At 37.5% G+C, this 21,461-nt stretch overlaps 1 protein-coding gene across 1 annotated transcript; it reads left to right on the top strand.

Moving 5' to 3' along the window:
* Positions 1-1,266: 1,266 nt before the first annotated feature.
* Positions 1,267-13,116, top strand: LOC107660231 (protein phosphatase 1G-like). The gene is made up of 10 exons (XM_016449500.1): positions 1,267-1,757; positions 1,980-2,049; positions 2,891-2,976; positions 4,035-4,158; positions 4,849-5,300; positions 6,183-6,311; positions 6,710-6,944; positions 7,060-7,189; positions 11,457-11,553; positions 12,013-13,116. The coding sequence occupies exons 1-10, from the start codon at positions 1,647-1,649 to the stop codon at positions 12,199-12,201; spliced, it is 1,623 nt and encodes a 540-aa protein (XP_016304986.1). The 5' UTR covers positions 1,267-1,646; the 3' UTR covers positions 12,202-13,116.
* The last annotated feature ends 8,345 nt before the right edge of the window (positions 13,117-21,461 follow it).

The raw sequence follows: 21,461 nt of genomic DNA on the forward strand, positions 1-21,461 counted from the left end.
GCATTCCTCCAGTAAAGCATGGAGGTGGTGATATCCTGTGATCTGGGAGTTTCTCTGCAGCAGCGACTGGAGCACTTCACAGGGTAGAAGGAAAGATCGATGGGGCAAAATACAGTCAAATTCTTGAAGAAAATCTGCTGCCCTCTGCCTGAAAGTTGTCAATGGGAAGAAGGTTTACCTTCCAACATGACAATGACCCAAAGCACACGGCAGAACTGAACACACAGTGATTGAAGGAGAAAAAGCTGAATGTTCTTGCATGGCCTAGTCAGAGCCCAGACTTAAACTCCTCTGAAAATCTGAGGAATGACTTGAAGACTGCAGTCCACAAACGCTCACCATCAAATTGAACTGAACTTGAGCAGTTCTGCACAGACGAGTGGGCAAATATTGCAAAGTGTAGATGTACAATGTTAGTAGAGACAGAGACAAATCCCAACAGACTAAAGGCTGTAATTAAAGCAAAAGGTGGTTCAACAAAATACTGACACAAGGAGGTGATCCTTTTTCCAACTCAGTGATTCTGATTCTTTTTTTTCTGACATGTTGGTGTTCTATCTTTCACTTGGATGTTATAAGCTGCACTGAGTAAATACAGCTGGATAAAACAAAAACTGTGTCCGTCTTCATTTCAAACTGCAAAGCAACAAAATGTGATTATTTTAAAGGGGGGTGATTCTTTTCTATACCTACTGCACACATAAAGCTGATCTTCTACAAATGTAAGATTCTCTTCAGTCTGAGCTTTTTGATAGGCTAATAAATTGGTGCTTATAGTGCTCCAAGTCCTATATATTATGATTTTCAGTACTACACAGAAATTCAAATAATGTATTGATGATACTCCTGTGCATAAAGTTGATCATATAAAATATCTTGGTGTATGGCTTATTACCAAACTTTCATCACACACTGGTCATGTTTTACATTAAAAGTCAGTCTTATCAGTGCTTTACATTAATCTTGAAATTGTTTTACATATAGTGCTCATAAACTTGTTTCTCAGTTTATACTGCCGACTTGTGACTATTGTAATTCTATATCAAAATTAGATTTTGCTGTGCTTAACATATAATAGACATCCTAGGATTTTTTTTACTCATTTTACAGATTCTAAATAAACTTTAAAGGCTATTTGATTAGTTCACCTCCAGAATCATTTCGTTCATAAACGAAGAAGAATGGACGAATCACTCTCTGAGACAACTCGCTACTTTTGAGTCAAGTAAACGATTCATTCATGATCGACCCGTCGCTAAATGAGCAGACTTCCGCTTCCGGTGAGCCTAAAGTCCGCCCTCTGTGAAATGGGTTTGCTGGTGGGCTGTGGATTATGTTGACTCACACGTGTTAGGGGCTTTTTTTGTGTTTTAAGAGACTTAAATCGAATCCGCGTTTAATGTGAGATCGCTCAGTTTTTGACAAACTCGCCTGGACTCCTCTTTCATCTGTTTGTTCATTTCGCAACTGCAGCAGCGCTAGCAGCCCGTCGGCTAACACCGGTCTGCTCTCATCTAAGGGCCACTGCACACTGAAATGTGACAAGTGCCTAGTTTACACAGACGTTTTACCTGCCTTTGAATTCAGCAAACCGGGTTTCTCTCATATTACGCGCTTTTCTTTCACGAAACCTCATTGCATACATCATGGGGGCTTACTTGTCTCAACCCAACACGGAGAAAGCCACAGGCAACGGCGGGAATAAGAGCATGAACTTCGGCTTCGCGGCCATGCAGGGCTGGCGAGTGTCTATGGAGGTAAAACGCACAGTTTCATTCACTCTCTGCCGCTGCTTTGTGTACTGCTAATGATATCTGAACATAAACACGAGAGAATGACCTCTAGCCGGTGTTTGGATGTTTAATCTTCATATAAGTGTGACCGTGTTAGCTCTGTGCTGTGTTTTGTGTGGCAGGAGTGATGTGCGCAGGTTTTGGCGCCAGTGAGGCTCCTTTCTTATGGCTTGTTTTGTTTCTTAGGACGCGCACAACTGCATCCCGGAGCTGGACGATGAAACCGCGATGTTCGCGGTCTATGATGGTCATGGAGGTAAGCTGGTAACGTTTATGGTCCACAACGCGTGCAAGAGAGTTTAAAGAGAGAATTCACCCAAAAATGTCATGTCTGTGTTTCTCACATTCAGTGTCGCTCCAAACCTGTCTGCTACTGTTTTTCACTTGGACAACAAAGATTTTTATTTAATTTTTTTTTAGTAAAGCATGTGTGTCATGCCCCCAAAAGAACCATACAAATAGTCCATAAATCATAGTTTGGTGCTAGGAAAAGTCTTAAAGTGGTAGTTAATCTAAAAATTAAATCACTTCTCATCTGTATGTCCAATCCTATTTGTGGAACCTAAATGATATTTTGAGAAATGTCTCTTTTCTTTGTCTGTACGGTGAAAGTCAATGGTCACCACTGACCATTGTTTGGTTATCATCAGTGTTGGGGGTAACGCATTACAAGTAACGCGAGTTACGTAATCAGATTACTTTTTTCAAGACAAAAGTAACGCATTGCTTTCCATAAAAAGTAACTAAGTAACATAATTAGTTACTTTTTTTTATGGAGTAACGCAATATTGTAATGCATTACTTTTAAAAGTAACTTTCCCCAACACTGGTTATCAGTATTCATCAAATTATCACCTTTTATATTCCACAGATGGATGGAACAACATGAAGGTGAGCAAATGACAAATTGCAATGATACATTTTTTTGGATGGACTATTCCCTTAAAGGTATAGCTCACCCAAAAATGAAAATTGTCGTCATTTACTCACCCTCATGATGTCATTATTCACTAAAAATCTCACCTGTATAATATTCTTGGATGAATTATCAATTTGATCATTTTGTTTAGTGATAGTCTTTTACTGCGTATCTCCAGGTGAAGAGGTTGCTTTGTATTGCTCCAAGTTTTTACCTGACATCATTAAAGAGCAGAAGGCGTATAAGGATGGCAAGCTGCAAAAGGTAACCCTTGCTGCACCTCACACGGTTGTTTGTTGTCCTCGTCTGATTCTGACCGATATGAGTTGTGTCTGCTATGATCCTTTAATTGACACATGCTCGCAACTCGGTGGTGTTTTGGTGGAGATATGTAAATATGCAAATATGATCATTCTGATATGATTTGAAGGCTGCTGGATTTAGCAGGAAATTGCTGTTTTATTGTCATTATTGTCTCTCATGTGACTGTCTGTAGTCTTAATTAGATTACATCATATGTGAAAATGGGTGTAATCACTGACTACGTTTACATGCAACCAAATAATCCATTAGTAATCGGATTGACGGCTCAATCGGACTGAAAAGCCTTCATGTAAACACCTTAATCTGAATTGAGCTTCGGTCAGATTGAAAGGGGTGGTTTCTGCCTTTTCTAATATGATTGAGAGTGCATGTAAACATTCGATCGGATTGAAAACCGAAACTGAAAGGACTGCGCATGTGCAGTGATGTAGAAATAGCGTAATGACGTATGACTCGCAAAATGAGCTGTTCTTCCTGTTGAATAAAGTGTTGTATAAATGAGTGTGTTGTCATTATAAAACTCTTTTCACTCAGCGTCTGTGAAGTGGAGCAGGACAACGTCCCACCAGTCCTTGTTTCAGATTCTCATCCACAGACGACTGGTTTTGGGCACGAGGAGGGGCTTTTTACTGCGTGATAAATGTAATCAGCACGGCACAGTGGTTTATATGATCATTGTCACCAAATTATGACCAGAAATGGATAAATATTAAGTCTGCTGTTTAAAACAAATAAAGAAACAGTGTAGGAGAATGGTTATCATGCACAAACAGTGGGATACTCTGTATATTCCTGCAAGTGTGCACATGTCAAAAAATCAATTCCGATTTCAAGCTTGTGATATATAAACGCACACATCAACCCGATCACTTTATTTAGCGTTCATGTAAACACTACATTCAGATGCATCAATCGGAAAGAATTCAGTCCGATTGAAACAAAAGTTGTGCATGTAAACGTAGCCATTGTGTCTGCGCTGGTTGCCGTCATATTCTCAGGCTCTGGAAGAAGCGTTCCTGGCTATAGATGCCCGAATCACCACAGAGGAAGTCATCAAGGAGCTTGTTCAGATAGCTGGACGTCCTCGGGACGAAACCGAAAAAGTAGCAGATGAAGATGATGGTTAGTGTTGGGGTTGTATAAATGGCTTATTGATGTCATCAATACTTTAGATAAGTGTTTCTCTAACCTTTGAACTGCAGGGCCCCCTACTATCCACAACAATATTCCAAGGCACCCCTACTGTCATTTACTGAAAATTAATGTCCATAGATTAAAATATGTCAAATTAAATCGTACAATTCCAGAAAATTGACTTAAATTAAGAAGTATCTTGATTTGTAGTTGTTTTAGCTTGTTTTAAAATTGTTCTGGCTTATTTTAAAATATTTAAAGTAATTTGGAAGCCTCATTGGAATATTTAAGATGCGTTCTAATGCTTTAGATCCTTTTATAAAAAATGTTGGTGTGTGAGATTATAGTTTTCAATCTGTTTTATGGAGATAACTTCCCTTTTGTAAAGTAAAATGTTTTTTTAATTTGTTCTTATTTTGATGGCCTGTTTAATTAATGCAATATTGATACTTAAGAGATGTACTTTCTTTAAAGGATACAATTTCATTATATTTATTTTTATTGATGCTAAGCAATGTTATTTTTGAATTTGTAATGATACTTCTCAATATATAAGTGACAAGCAAGTGCAATGTCGTGAGAGTTGCCGATAATGAGCTTTAGTTAGTATTTTGTCACCCAAGTTATAACATGCATGCAGTTTAAATACTACAAATTAACGTACACCTTTCTTGTCAGTTGATAATGAAGAAGCAGCTCTGCTGCATGAAGAGGCCACCATGACAATTGAGGAGCTGCTTAGCCGCTTCAGACAAAACCAAAATAAAAATGCCAAAAAGCCATGTCCAGGTGCCTCTAAAGAGTCTGAGGATGGAGAGAAATCTCATGCTGAGAAGGCAATCAATGGTGAGATGGGAAGCAGGGCTTCTGAAACAGACAGCAATGGGAAGGAGAAGGCAGCTGGTGCTGGAGATGCGGCCGGAGGCTCCAAGATGAGGGCCTGTAGACGGGCGGCTGCATCCGGTGGGAGTAGTGGCTCTTCTGATGGATCTGCTGAGAAGTCTGGGGATGCTGGTCCTTCCTGCTCCTCATCTGCAGCTCCTGCTCCAGGAAGTGCCAAGTCCAAGTTCTTCGAGGACAGTGAAGAGTCAGAGGAGGGAGAAGATGAAGAAGATGGTAGTGAGGAAGAGGTGAGGAGACCAATTCAAAAAGCACATTCAGGACTAGGTTTGTGTAATGGCCAAGGATCTGGGTTGCTTGCATTGCAAGTTCAATCTCAAATACAGCTGACCTGGTAACTGGAGCGTAAAGTTTTGTTTGTAATGGTCAAGTCAAGTTTTTGTATAGTGCACATTTTAAAGCAGCTTTACACAAAATGAATGTAATTCCATAGCTTACTAGCTTACTACACTACCATTCAAGTAGCTGATATGCAATCAATTTAAATACAACACTAAAATTAAAAAGTTTGGGGTCAGTGAGATTTTAGTTGTTTTTGATTTAAAAAAATTGAGTATGAATACTTTTTTTTTTTTTATTCAGTTGCAATAAATTGATCGGAAGAGACACTGAATGGGTTTCCATCCAAAGTTGCGAAACATTTGCGAATAAGCACTGTTTCCATCCACAAGTCAGAGAACAAAATCGTCACTTCCTGATAAACTGGCACTGAATATCACTAAGAAAAGTAGGAGGAGCCACTGAATATAATGGTTTTCATATATAATAAATGACTTGCGCCTCCGAGTGAGCAGACGAATCACAGTAAATGTGGTCATTGCTTTCAGAAAATTCAGCTTTGCATCACAAAAATAAATTACATTTTAAAATCTATTCAAATAGGTTATTTTAAGCTGTAACAATCCACCATATTAGTGTTTTTTTATTGTATTTTCCTTTATCAAAATCTTTAATAAAAATGTAAACTATATAGTGCACTTCCTGAATATGGCACAGTATATGCTGTGTACTAAATGCTGTTTTCAACATTTCTTCAAAAAAGTGCTACTATACACACGAGTGGTATCTTTTCTTTGTAACTTTTTTATTATTATTATTGTTATGGTAAATAGGACTGCAGTGAGGAGGACGGTGAGAACAGCAGTGAGAACGATGAAGAGGATGACACAGATGAGGGAGAGGAAGAGGATACCGATGAAGAGGAGGAAATGTGCTTGCCAGGCATGGACGGAAAAGAGGAGGTTAGCATGTTGCTGTGTTTGACAAATTGAGAAATTTGAGATGTGGTTAATTGTGGAAAATGTAGTGTTTATTCATGAAATGCAGCTTGTGATAATGTTTCTGATCTCATTCTGTCTTCATGTTGTTCCTGTTCTTCGGAGACCGGTTTGCTATTATTTTTTTCTGCGGAACACAAATAGAGAATTTTTGGACAGATCTTCCCCTCTGCTGTAGCAATCAAATTAAAATTTTGCTTAAAATTCTAATTTTGTGTTCCACAGCAAAAAATAAATAAATAAGCATACTATTTTGGGTGAACAAATTCTTCCTCAAGCGAATGCTCTGAAAACTTGTGGAGTGGATCACATGACCATGTGCGTAGTCTGTTTGATTGACTCTTCTTCTCTCCGTTATTCAGCCAGGTTCAGACAGTGGCACCACAGCTGTAGTTGCTCTTATTCGTGGGAAGCAGCTCATCGTGGCCAACGCTGGAGACTCCAGATGTGTGGTGTCTGAAAAGGGAAAGGCAGTGGACATGTCCTATGACCACAAACCAGAGGACGAGCTGGAGCTGACCAGAATAAAGAATGCTGGTGGGAAGGTGACGATGGATGGCCGCGTCAATGGAGGCCTGAACCTCTCCAGAGCAATTGGTAATGCTGCTGCTGCTTACTGGCTAATTTATCTTTGCAGATGCTTTATTTTGCACGTTTCGTTTTTGGTTAAGAATCGTATAATAACAATAAATGTTCTTGTGTTTTCTTGAAGGCGATCACTTTTATAAAAGGAACAAGGCTCTTCCCCCAGAGGAGCAGATGATCTCTTCTTTACCTGATGTCAAAGTGCTGACTCTCAATGAAGACCATGAGTTTATGGTTGTTGCCTGTGATGGCATCTGGTAAGACTAATAACTCAAATATAACATGATTGTGTAAGTTGGATTTTTAGGGCTGTGTGATGTTTTAAATATTTACAATGTTTTTGTAAGTTGCAAGTTTTGTATTCAATATATCTTTGCTTGATTTTGGTAGTCATATATAGGCTAAAATTATTATAAGCTAATGATTCAAGATCATTCGCATGGCTAATGTTCTTTGGTTTATTTATAATTACATTTTGCTTTGAGTTCTTGGATCTACCTTGTGCATGTAATTGACCTATCGGTAAGCCCCTCCCCTCGAACACAGATGAGCCAATGGCAGTCGAGTATCAGTTGCACGGGGAGCGGAACTTGGACATCTTTAGGTTTCAGCGCCAAAGAGAAACATTGGAAGATCCGAAGCTCGCATCGGTTTAATGACGTTTATGCTACAAAAATGGAAAAACGATGTGCCTTGGGTACTTGTAACACTAATTCCACAGGTATCCTGAGAGGATAGGCAATGTAATTAATTTTTTTCCATTTCCTAAATCCAACCAAAACAGAGCAAAATGTCCCTAAGCATTCAACCCCAATCGCAATGAAGACGAAAACGTTCATTTTCTGGTTGTCATACTCTCATTAGGTTACACTTTTAATTTGCTCTAGCAGAACGTTAATGTCATCTTGTGCTTCAGCAAGGTATCTCCAGTGGTGTAATGTAACGAAGTAATAATACTTCATTACAGTACTTAAGTATTTTTGGGCGTATCTGTACTTTACTTGAGTTTTTATATTTCAGGCAACTTTTACTTTTACTCCACTACATTTCCTAATTAAAATGTATACTTTTACTCCGATACATTTCCCCGAAGCATATTCGTTACTTAATACAAAATAAATTCAGAAGAGCAAGGACTGCAGGAAAGCAGGTTTGACGAATCAGTGGTCTGGCGTCTGCAAGTTAGACTCCTAAAAACACCTTTGCTCATGTGCAAACAAGTGCGCGCACAACCGCGAATGATTCATTTTCCACTCAAGTCGAGTCTGGGGTGTGCGATATACAGTATATCTGCGATAATATGGTAAGTGTTGTTTTAATGATGTGCGATCTGACATGATCAAGTATATATAGTTTGGGGAAGTCGTGGCCTAATGGTTAGAGAGTCGGACTCGTAACCCAAAGGTTGCGGGTTCGAGTCTCGTACCGGCAGGGATTGTAGTGAATGTACAGCGCTCTCTCCCACCGTCAATACCACGACTGAGGTGCCCTTGAGCAAGGCACCGAACCCCCAGCTGCTCCCCGGGCGCCGCAGCATAAATGGCTGCCCACTGCTCCGGGTGTGTGTTCACGGTGTGTGTGTGTTCACTGCTGTGTGTGTGCACTTTGGATGGGTTAAATGTAGAGCACTAATTCCAAGTACGGGTCACCATACTTTACCACATGTCACGTCACTTTCACTTTCATCACCAAATCACACACAGAGTGCACGCACGTGATTTATTAGTCTATTAAAATAACACTTACCATATTATCGCAGAAGATATACTGTATATCTTCTGCGAAATGAAAGCTGCCATGGATTCCAGACCTTCAGCCGTCAGTCTGAAGGTCTGGCTACGCAAGACTAGAAGAACACAGACTGCAAGAAAGCAGGTTTGACGAATCAGTGGTCTAGTGCTTGCAAGTTAGACTCCTAAAAAACACCTTTGCTCATGTGCAAACAAGTGCTCACACAACCGCGGATAATTTCCTTTTTTCAGTCAAAGTCGAGGCTGGGGTGTGCGATATACAGTATATCTTCTGCGATAATGGTAAGTGTTGTTATGATGTGCGATCTGACAGATATCACGAAAGCACACAGAGAGTGCACGCACGTGATTTATTAGTCTATTAAAATTCTAAATTCAAGGCATTCTAAATTGTAGACGGCAAAAATGCTTCTGTATGCTTTTTATATTTGTAATTTAATATAGTTAACTTAATCTTAATCTATGTTTTTCTGCAGATATAAGCATAACTAATTTAATAATTATTTTATACAAGTTCAGTAAAGTTAGCAAGTGACTTACATTTACTTACATGTCTACTTACATTTTAGACCTAATATTGCTTGTATATTATAATATACAAGCATATAATATTATAAAATATAATTTTGCTAAATTTTGCCAACGAAAATAGTTGAGCTTTTGAAAATGAATCGGCTTTTTGAACGAATCGTTTGAATAAATGATTCAGTGATTCACTCATTAACACAGTCAAATGCTTTGTTTCTGAATGAATCAGTTGAATTAATTGGTTGAATCTCAATGACTCACTCATTAACAGTCACTTGCTAACACATACTGGTGGTTTTAATTTCACATTTTGACTATTTTCATGTTTTTAAATTCACATTTTGACTATTTTTTCATGTTTTTAAATCATTTCAAATATCAGTATTCAACGTTTTATGTTAAAAACAAAACATTATTTATGCATCTGTAAGTGCCGTGTAAATGCATCCATGTCCCCTCTGAGATACATTAAACTTTGTGAATACATCTAAATGCTATTTCAGATGCAGATTCCAGAAATGTTTTCTTATGTTGGAATGAAAGACACTAAGTACCGGATGAAGTGCTTCTTATTCTTACCCAAAAGTACAAAATGGAAGAAAGAGTTAAAACTGAACACAATCTTGCTTCTCAAGCTGATATATATATATATATATATATATATATATATATATATTTATTTGCTTCTTTTCCGTTTTGCATTTACTTGTACTTTTACTTTCAATACTTAAGTGTGTTTAAGATTTAAAAAATACTTTTCGTACTTAAGGACAATAAATATCACATACTTTAAGACTTTTACTCAAGTAATATTCTAAATGGTTACTTCAACTTCTACCAAAGTCATTTTCTGGTAAGATATCTTTACTTTTACTTAAGTATGGCTTTCAAGTACTTTATACACCACTGGGTATCTCTGGCTCAAACTAGCTAACGTTAGCGTTAAAGTTAGTGAGTCCATGCTAATGTTCTGTTCTCACGTCGTGTACCGTGTAGTGAAAGTCAAAAACGCATAAACTAAGGTCAATATTAGAGTGCCTTCCCATATTAATCTGGTTAAATGTAAATTAATTTAATCGTACTCTGCGGTATACATGTTTTTAAATTCACATTTTGACTATTTTTTCATGTTTTTAAATCATTTCAAATATCAGTATTCAACGTTTTATGTTAAAAACAAAACATTATTTATGCATCTGTAAGTGCCGTGTAAATGCATCCATGTCCCCTCTGAGATACATTAAACTTTGTGAATACATCTAAATGCTATTTCAGATGCAGATTCCAGAAATGTTTTCTTATGTTGGAAATCTGGTTAAATGTAAATTAATTTAATCGTACTCTGCGGTATATGAACAGTGTTGATCCGGGATGTTGTCATTGCGATCGTGGCGACCGTAATATAATCCTCCCGTTTGCATTGTGATCTGTATATTAACATATTTATTTTAATATCTTTTATATATCCCTCCATGGCATATTTAAGTCCCACTTGAAGGTCCATCTGTGTCCCAAATTGATCAGAAACACCTCGGAAGAAGGTTTTCACTGACAGCTGTCATTGTAAGACTGAGCAGCTCCGTTTGTTTGTCCGAGTGAGCAACAGTAACTAAGGGGGGCAGGGCTTACCGATAGGTTAGTTGGCTATATTAGCAGCTTTGGTTGACATGATTGTTCCTCTAATTGGGGTAAAATTAATTTTAAATCATTTCTGGACAAATTGAAAAATAATAAGGTCTCATTTGCTAATAATTGTGTATTATCACAAACATGAGAAATTCTCCCATAATTCTGCCTAATTCATAAGACGTGCACGCAAGCAATAAATTTGTTCTTAACCTTGATGTTGATGAATTGAGTATTTTAAGTGACTGACTGCATGCTTGAGGCTAGTCATTTATGTGAAATGCCATCTCCATATTAGGGTGTTTTTTTGCCCATACATGTGATTGTTGTTCTTTTTTTTTCTTCATGAATTTAGATTAGATTTTAAAACAGAATTTGTTGATTAATCATGATTTATGAAAACGTTGACCTTATATTTGTACAATCCTCATCATGCTCTCAACTGTGATTGTGCATAACATCTAGGTTTAATGTAATGTTCACATTACATTAAATTCACCTTCCATACCTTCCATGAGAAATGCTTTGTCAGTTTTGAGGGTTTTACTCTAATTACTCTAATGAATAGTGAGCTGCTGACATTTTCTGTGTGGTTACATTTGTTTTTGTGTGTGTAAAGGAATGTGATGAGCAGTCAAGAAGTGGTGGACTTTGTAAATGAGAGATTGAAAACCGAGGCTGGTAAAAACAGACCCCTGTCTGCCATTATTGAAGAGGTAAGTTATGAAAAGTGTTGTTGTTTGTGTTCTTAAAAGTGCTTATGACTTCAGGAATGCTGCTTCTTAGATATGTGACATTCTCTTGATTTAAAAACGCCCTTCTTGGCACGATGCTAATGTTAAATATGCAAACACAGTCAGATATGTATTAAGTGACTTCAAAAAATGTTTTGTTTCAGGATTAAGCGCTTTTTTTTTTTACTTGATTATTTTGTAAAGTCTGATGCAGTGTTTATTGAATTTAAAAATACTACAAGGCTACATGCCATTTACATTTGTTGTTTAGCCGCCGTTTTGAAAATCATTGAATTTTCACTGAAATATGTATTTATGCCGTTTTCTGAAATCAAATTGTTAAAAAATATATTATTGGCATTAATATTGTCTTGTAGTCATTATAACCATGAAGAAACAAATCAGTCAGCTTGCTAAGTGTTTCTTTTGTTCACCGTCTAGCTGCTGGACCACTGCTTAGCGCCAGACACCTCAGGAGACGGCACAGGATGCGACAACATGACCTGTATAATTATCTCCTTCTCCCCACACCTTGGGAGCAACATAGGTGAGAGCACCAAGAAGCGAAAGCCAGAGGAAAGCGCAGCGGAGGAAAACGGCAACGACAGTAAAAAATCCAAAACTGAATAGAAGTGCTGTTGTTGAATGTGCTGATTATTTACAGGACACTTTCCCCTTTGAATACAGGCCACTGGGAAAATTTTAAGGATGGCTCCATAAGAAAGATCGTTTTAGTTTTAAACAATTCAAAGACGCAAGCAACTAGAACTGTTAACCCAGACCATTTGTTCTTTGTTTTTTTTGTTCTGATTTGTTTAATATGTCCATCAACAATATACATAATTGATAATTGAATAAACAAAGCACAGCATGGTAGCAGAGATGATGACACACACACACACGAGTGTGTCCTGATGTATCCGTCTCCTGCGTTGTACCCTTGTTTATGTACATAGTGTTTTTTCCAGTAACTGTCAGCTTGATTTGATTTCTCTTTTTCTTTTTTTAGTAGTGGATCATTGTGTCAGTATTTGTGACCTTTTTTCTGAACACCAATATGTTATTGATCAAATACATTTTTTTTAAATAATGTGATGAAAGATGCTTGTCTATTTTTTCCCGATGAAGCCATCGCCCACATTAATCCTGTTGAAATGCTCTCGGATGCTGAATTACACTGACATTCCTTTCTCCCTTGTTTCTGGTTCGTGAAGAACATCTTTCTGTTTGCAGTGTCATTGATGCTATTGTCTGTAATAAATGGGCTTCTTTCCTTTCGATCAGAAGGCTGACATTGGGATCAGTACCTTATTTGGAAATAATTCTGTAAACCGCAGTTATAGAGTGGAAGTCTTCACTGCAAAGGAGGAGTTTTCTCATTGTCCTCAGTCTTGAAGCATCCACCTAATTCTTTAAGGTTTATATAGGACGTATTTTGGAATATATATTTTGGTACTTTTTCAGAACATCTTGGTGGGTTGTACAGGGAAATCATTGCTCAGAACTACAACTTTCTGTATCAATAAACAAGTGGAGGCAAGTACAGCAATGCTGTTTTTCTTGTGGGGAGTCGGGGTTTGCTCAAGCAGCAGGGAAATTTGGTGGCTGTCCACTGAACAGCAAATACTAATCCAAATACGAGGCACAGTGATTGTATCACAGTGTTTATAAAGACTTTTGACAGGAGTGTAATAGGCAAATTTTTGTATAGGTATACATGCACATTTTAAACTTGTATTAAAAGACTGAATTGAATATTTTTACTTTTAAAGTTGTTAAAAATAACCAGTCACAGCCATTGAAAAACACTTCCCCCTTCATATAAATGAACATGTATTATTTAAAAACTAAATAATAATGGATTTATGCTGTTGATGTTTTTGTAAACTACAGTACACTGTATAAGTGAGTACACCAAAACTTAAATTCAGCAATCGCTCTTTACTAGAAGACAGGGTGGTTCTTAGATGCAATGTACCAGCAAATCTGCTTGATCAATTACTGAAGAAACATGTCAGGATTATTCAGAATATTGTTTTCTTATCAAAGTGATAAAAATGAAGGAGGAGCCCAATCATTCAGGTCCTGTCAATCATTACGAGCGTATATAAGCAGCAGTCATTGCACCTTCCCAGCAACAATTCTTCTGGCATCCCTCCACCTCCCCATCTCCTCCTCTATTTTTGTTATTCTCCTTCTATGTAGTACCACAATGGGTGGGTTGAACTCAGAGCTCAAGCTGAGCCTCGGGTTCAAGCCAAGTTTGTTTACCATTAACTATTAAGACTGGATAGGCAGGCAAACTCGTGAAACTAAATACAAATATTCCGGTCCAAGGCAATTATTGATCAAACGGAGCATGTTGAATCAAAACATTTAAAGAGGCGCAATTTCTCAACAGTTAAATGTGTTGCATAGCCCAATGAATCATTATCAAATGCAATGTTGACAACAATGGAAGAGAGAGAATCGTCAGGAGACTTATTTCTTGGCACAGAAGAGGACACTGGTACAAGAGGAATACCAAAGCCCTTATTTACAAAATATGGACCTCTGTTAATACATACTCTGGTCTCATGAGACCAAGTCAATTATTTTGGATCTAAAAGCATCCAAAATGTTATGGTGTTGCAGTGAGAAGTGCCTGTTTCCCACAGTGAAGTTCAGTGGTAGTCAGTGTTGGGCAGTAACTAATAACTTAGTTACCGTAATAATATTATTTTTTGCAGTAACTATTAGTGTAACTAATTACTAATAAGATTTCAGTAATAATATTACAGTTACCATCCATAAAACAGTTTAGTTACTTAGTTACTTTTGATGCCTCAACCCGCGACAACATGACCTGTATAATTATCTCCTTCTCCCCACACCTTGGGAGCAACATAGGTGAGAGCACCAAGAAGCGAAAGCCAGAGGAAAGCGCAGCGGAGGAAAACGGCAACGACAGTAAAAAATCCAAAACTGAATAGAAGTGCTGTTGTTGAATGTGCTGATTATTTACAGGACACTTTCCCCTTTGAATACAGGCCACTGGGAAAATTTTAAGGATGGCTCCATAAGAAAGATCGTTTTAGTTTTAAACAATTCAAAGACGCAAGCAACTAGAACTGTTAACCCAGACCATTTGTTCTTTGTTTTTTTTGTTCTGATTTGTTTAATATGTCCATCAACAATATACATAATTGATAATTGAATAAACAAAGCACAGCATGGTAGCAGAGATGATGACACACACACACACGAGTGTGTCCTGATGTATCCGTCTCCTGCGTTGTACCCTTGTTTATGTACATAGTGTTTTTTCCAGTAACTGTCAGCTTGATTTGATTTCTCTTTTTCTTTTTTTAGTAGTGGATCATTGTGTCAGTATTTGTGACCTTTTTTCTGAACACCAATATGTTATTGATCAAATACATTTTTTTTAAATAATGTGATGAAAGATGCTTGTCTATTTTTTCCCGATGAAGCCATCGCCCACATTAATCCTGTTGAAATGCTCTCGGATGCTGAATTACACTGACATTCCTTTCTCCCTTGTTTCTGGTTCGTGAAGAACATCTTTCTGTTTGCAGTGTCATTGATGCTATTGTCTGTAATAAATGGGCTTCTTTCCTTTCGATCAGAAGGCTGACATTGGGATCAGTACCTTATTTGGAAATAATTCTGTAAACCGCAGTTATAGAGTGGAAGTCTTCACTGCAAAGGAGGAGTTTTCTCATTGTCCTCAGTCTTGAAGCATCCACCTAATTCTTTAAGGTTTATATAGGACGTATTTTGGAATATATATTTTGGTACTTTTTCAGAACATCTTGGTGGGTTGTACAGGGAAATCATTGCTCAGAACTACAACTTTCTGTATCAATAAACAAGTGGAGGCAAGTACAGCAATGCTGTTTTTCTTGTGGGGAGTCGGGGTTTGCTCAAGCAGCAGGGAAATTTGGTGGCTGTCCACTGAACAGCAAATACTAATCCAAATACGAGGCACAGTGATTGTATCACAGTGTTTATAAAGACTTTTGACAGGAGTGTAATAGGCAAATTTTTGTATAGGTATACATGCACATTTTAAACTTGTATTAAAAGACTGAATTGAATATTTTTACTTTTAAAGTTGTTAAAAATAACCAGTCACAGCCATTGAAAAACACTTCCCCCTTCATATAAATGAACATGTATTATTTAAAAACTAAATAATAATGGATTTATGCTGTTGATGTTTTTGTAAACTACAGTACACTGTATAAGTGAGTACACCAAAACTTAAATTCAGCAATCGCTCTTTACTAGAAGACAGGGTGGTTCTTAGATGCAATGTACCAGCAAATCTGCTTGATCAATTACTGAAGAAACATGTCAGGATTATTCAGAATATTGTTTTCTTATCAAAGTGATAAAAATGAAGGAGGAGCCCAATCATTCAGGTCCTGTCAATCATTACGAGCGTATATAAGCAGCAGTCATTGCACCTTCCCAGCAACAATTCTTCTGGCATCCCTCCACCTCCCCATCTCCTCCTCTATTTTTGTTATTCTCCTTCTATGTAGTACCACAATGGGTGGGTTGAACTCAGAGCTCAAGCTGAGCCTCGGGTTCAAGCCAAGTTTGTTTACCATTAACTATTAAGACTGGATAGGCAGGCAAACTCGTGAAACTAAATACAAATATTCCGGTCCAAGGCAATTATTGATCAAACGGAGCATGTTGAATCAAAACATTTAAAGAGGCGCAATTTCTCAACAGTTAAATGTGTTGCATAGCCCAATGAATCATTATCAAATGCAATGTTGACAACAATGGAAGAGAGAGAATCGTCAGGAGACTTATTTCTTGGCACAGAAGAGGACACTGGTACAAGAGGAATACCAAAGCCCTTATTTACAAAATATGGACCTCTGTTAATACATACTCTGGTCTCATGAGACCAAGTCAATTATTTTGGATCTAAAAGCATCCAAAATGTTATGGTGTTGCAGTGAGAAGTGCCTGTTTCCCACAGTGAAGTTCAGTGGTAGTCAGTGTTGGGCAGTAACTAATAACTTAGTTACCGTAATAATATTATTTTTTGCAGTAACTATTAGTGTAACTAATTACTAATAAGATTTCAGAGTAAAGCTCTTCTATAGGGATGTGTGAGTGCTGAATGTGTGAGGGAGTTGTGCTTTATCAATGCTGTCATGAATTCACACACCATTGTGTGATATAATACAAAAATTTGAAACAGAAGATGCCACCTGTTTCCCTGCATTGTTGGGCATTTTGGACATCACAATGACTATATACATTCTCCTAAGATGAAAATCCTTCAGTGCACAACTATTTCACCCAATTTTGGAGATGGTCCTTACTGCAGAACACAAGATCCAGGGGGCGTGGTTGGATACCTAAACCTACCCGTCTCCACCCCCTGATCCCTAAACCCACCCATCTCCACCCCCTAAATGTGGATCCAACCACGACCCCTGGATCTTTGTTCTGCAGTAAGGGGCTACTGCAATTTTGACAAACTTGAGCACTTTTGAGGATTCTGTAGAGACAGGTTGAGCAACACTCCCCATTACAGACCAGGGCGTTTAAGAGGTCATCCTCTCCAGGAGTTAAACAGGACAGATGTGGGATACACTCAGTGCCAAGAAGGGTCAGAGCAACTTTACGTTAAGGAGGACATACCAAGTACTGGAACTTTACAAGGTTGTTGTCATTTTTGCAACTCTTTGACAAACAAAACTGGCTAATTTACTTGCGTTACAGATATTAATGGCATATTCTCTGTTTTTATGAAATATATGTTAAATACATTTAAATTTTGCCATCTTTCCATGAATTGTATTAGAGATGCACTTTTTAAGGAACTTTGTCATGCAGTACTAAAGCAATAAGCCCAAGGAAGCTATGGTTTACATTGAACACAGAGCAGCTAAGGGGTGTGCGGTGCAGAGTGCCTAAAACCTGGCTTTTGGCTTCACAAGACGTTAACTGATGGACTGGAGCTGTGTGGATTACTGGTGGATTATTGTGATATTTTTATCAGCTGTCTGGACTCTCATTCTGACGGCACCCATTCACTGCAGAGCATCCATTGGATTATGTTGATAGTTAATGTGATTCTCTACACCTGTAGTTACTCTGCTGGACACCTGTGTGAATCAGGAGAACTGATTTCATACATCCACTAAAAGTTATCGCAAAAAAAAGGGATGTGTATTCTGAGAAAATCTCATGCAGCATTTATTTGTAGATGCCATATATAATGCAATCACATTCATGCATTTTAAAGTCAACTTGTGTCCACTACGCAGATAAAATACATGACGAGTTATTTATACAACTCCAGAAAGATCATTCAGAATCTCTACAGATACAAAAGAAAAACTGAACAGCCTGCTTCTTCTCTCTAAGATGTTAACAGTTCAACCGGACGTCCTGAAGCGTAGGCATCATTCACCACAGTGGAGCTCTTCTCAACATCCCCTCCCAGCAATACGACTCAGCCATCTGAAACCAATGAAAGGTGAACAGATCAGTGTCTCGCACTTATAATTACAATATTATGGCAAATAATATTCACATGACATTCCCTTATAATTGACACCTATATTAAATAGATTACATTGTTGATGTAGATTAGTTAGTAATGATTATTTTGATGATGGTCACACAGCTACATATGAGGAATAACATTTTACCTGCATTCGTTTGTGAAGAAATACCAGCTTTTGATTCAGTAACTCAATGTCCTGCAATTAAAAGCATGAAATTATCCTGTTTCAACAGGAAAAACCTCAAAGCAGGAAAGAAAACGGAGTTAAATATAACATCAGATCAGAAGTTCACCTTTGTCATATTTTCATGGTGTTTTAGCTTGATTTGAGGCAACAGTTCTTCTAATCGTTCAATCTGAAATAAGAGCAGACACAAGACAGCAATGTTCATACTTGGTCATTGAGGGAGTTTTAAACTGTGAATTTGTTTTACATTTAAAGAAGCAGTTTGAGTATCGGAGACTATGGGCTGAGTCAAATGTTCTCACCCTTTTCAGTCTCGACTTCAAGGTTTTATTAATAACAGTCGCGGGAATACTTCTGGGTCTTGGATTGACTATATTCATAAAGAAAAATAATGTCATGATTTGATGATGTAATAAAGCCGGGGGCGGGGGAATCTATATTATAAAAGCCCACACAAGTTGTCATACCGTGCTGGTAGTTTTTGGCCACTTCAAGGATGTACGGCCTTGGCACAAAGAACAAGAACAATTGAACAAATTTAAAAGTAGTCAATCCTCAAAATATGACTAAGAAAGGATAACATAATAAACAGAAAGAAATGACCATGGACAGACATTAAAGGAATAGTTGACCCAAAAAATTTAATTTGATGAATATTTACTTACCCTGAAGTCATCTAAGATGTAGATGAGTTTGTTTCTTCATGGGAATGGATTTGTAGAAATGTAGCATTGCATCACTTGCTCAGCAATGGATGCTCTGCAGTGAATGGGTGCCGTCAGAATGAGAGTCCAAACAGCTGATAAAAACATCACAATAATCCACAAGTAATCCACACCACTCCAGTCCATCAGTTAACATCTTCTGAAGCCAAAAGCTGTGTGTTTGTAAGAAACAAATCCATTTTAATCCATTGCTTTCAATCCTCTATAATATTGCTTTCTATAGTGGAAAAGTTGTCTCGTCTGAATCAGGAGAGAAATGTGCACAGATTAAGCACCGCTTGCAAGTGAAACAGTTCAAAACAAATATGTGAGTGGTTTTTGATATGAGAAGACAACAGGGGGCAACACTTTTTCACTGGAGGAAGCGTTATTATGGATTATGGACTCGTATTTTGGCCAGAAGCAAGTTTAACGTTGAATTGCCTTAATGACAAATTTATTACAAACACACAGCTTTTGGCTTCAGAAGATGTTAACTGATGGACTGGAGTGGTGTGGATTACTTGTGGATTATTGTAATGTTTTTATCAGCTGTTTGGACTCTCATTCTGACGGCACCCATTCACTGCAGAGCATCCACTTGTGAGCAACTGATGGAATGCTACATTTCTCCAGATATATTCCCATGAAGAAACAAACTCATCTACATCTTGTATGGCTTGAGGGTGAGTAAATTTATAGCAAATTTTCATTTTTGGGTGAACTATTCCTTTAACCAGGTCAAAAATGCAGTATGTCAGCCATTTATGTAAAATGTACTGTATTTCAGCATGTGTTTATTATGCGTTATTTACAGCTACTGCCATTTGATGATTTGAGAATTTAACATTTATGAATTAAATGTGAGAATTTATTTAAATTGATTAAATTCAGGTATCTGACATAAGAGTGTGACAAGCTTTAATATTTGTATTAAATAAATATGCTCTCATAAATGTAAAAAAAAAAGTCAAATGTTGGCCCATAATAACAGAAGGGTATTTCTGATGCTGCAAATTGCTTTTGATTGTCATTGTTGTCTAAAGCTGACACTCATACATGAATAGACCTTAGACCTTCGACACTGAGGAAGGTTGTTTAAACAGACTTGCTTACATTTGCTTGCTGTTTGGTGGCATGCAGCAATTTAATGGAATTAGACATCCTCGATTGTTTCGTATCTGGAAATTGATTTCAACATGATTCCGTTTATATAGATATAGAGCAAAGGTTTCAAACACCACAGGAAGGTTAAGAAAGTCAAAATACCTTAAGGATTATCTGAGAAGTGTCAAGCCTGAAAGAATGAGCTAGTATCTGTAAGGAAAGAGAATACTAATTTAATGCATATATTAAATCTCAACATCTAACCCAAGAACTAGTCAAAAACGCACTTGTCTTATGCTGGTTACTTTGGCTCCACTTGGAATGTGAACCTCCCGGAGAGCTGTGACCCTGTTATCTGTGAAATAACTGCTTGTGTCAGCACTCATAACATATGTTTTACATTTGAATGTGATTTGCATGTCAGCGCAAAATCGTGCAACAATTCTTCAAAGCCATAGGCAAAACAATACCATAACTGCCTTGTGCTGTCAGATGCACCTGTTGCTCTCTATCCATCACAGCTGATTTTAGAACAGTTGCCAAAAGGCAAAGCTAATTACTTTTCAGTAATTTAGGACACAAGAACTGGTTTTTCTCCTATTGTAAAAACAAAGATGGTTGCAAAACAGCAGACAAAAGAGATTCTACGGCAAACCTGTTCACGTTGCCATGGCAACCCCAGGATGCTACACTGCAGTTAACCAGCTGACCGCTGTTTAACTAAATGCAATTCAGACAGACTATTACAAAAATTCGACCAACCATTGAGATCAAGCCTCTTGAGGGCAATCCAAACCGTAGTATGAATGTTTTCAGCGTTGATAATGGCCATTGGAGCATCCACATACACCTCTCAGTCCAGGATCCAGGAGAGCTTGAGCCAGCTATAACCAGCAGTGTGAAGTCAGAAACCATAAAACGATAAAAAAAGCGTAATTTCACAATTAAAGTCAAAATTATAGTTAAGTGTGTGTGTGTGTATACATATATATTAAAAGGGTTAATTAATTACTATAACTCATGACGGGGGTCGTACAACTAGAATAGAGTACAGTTCTAAAATAAAACACAGAAGAACAGTACAAATTCAATAACAGCGTCCTGATGAGTTTTATGGATTATTTATGTATTGATCGCGTTGTTTGTGTTGTTAGAATATTATTTATGCTTTTAAGAGTTTTGTTCGAGTAAAGCAACATTTCAAGGTTTTGACGTGTACAAGCACATCATATTGTTCATGTTTTGTTTTTAATTTCTTGATTCAGCCGTTTAATCTGTACATATAATGCGATATATTTTTCCTAAAAAGGTTGTGTTTACTTATTTGTTCATTAATACCAAATTAATGTTA

The sequence above is a fragment of the Sinocyclocheilus anshuiensis genome, unplaced genomic scaffold, assembly GCF_001515605.1.
Source record: "Sinocyclocheilus anshuiensis isolate Anshui unplaced genomic scaffold, SAMN03320099.WGS_v1.1 scaffold475, whole genome shotgun sequence".
Classification (NCBI taxonomy): Eukaryota; Metazoa; Chordata; class Actinopteri; order Cypriniformes; family Cyprinidae; genus Sinocyclocheilus; species Sinocyclocheilus anshuiensis.

What these genes read in the sequence shown, in the direction of transcription:
- LOC107660231 (XM_016449500.1), top strand. Translation starts at nt 1,647, where the DNA reads ATGGGGGCTTACTTGTCTCAACCCAACACGGAGAAAGCCACAGGCAAC. An exon ending in AGTAGCAGATGAAGATGATG is followed by an intron (nt 4,159 to 4,848) that starts GTTAGTGTTGGG and finishes CTTTCTTGTCAG; the next exon opens with TTGATAATGAAGAAGCAGCT. An exon ending in GAACCTCTCCAGAGCAATTG is followed by an intron (nt 6,945 to 7,059) that starts GTAATGCTGCTG and finishes GTTTTCTTGAAG; the next exon opens with GCGATCACTTTTATAAAAGG.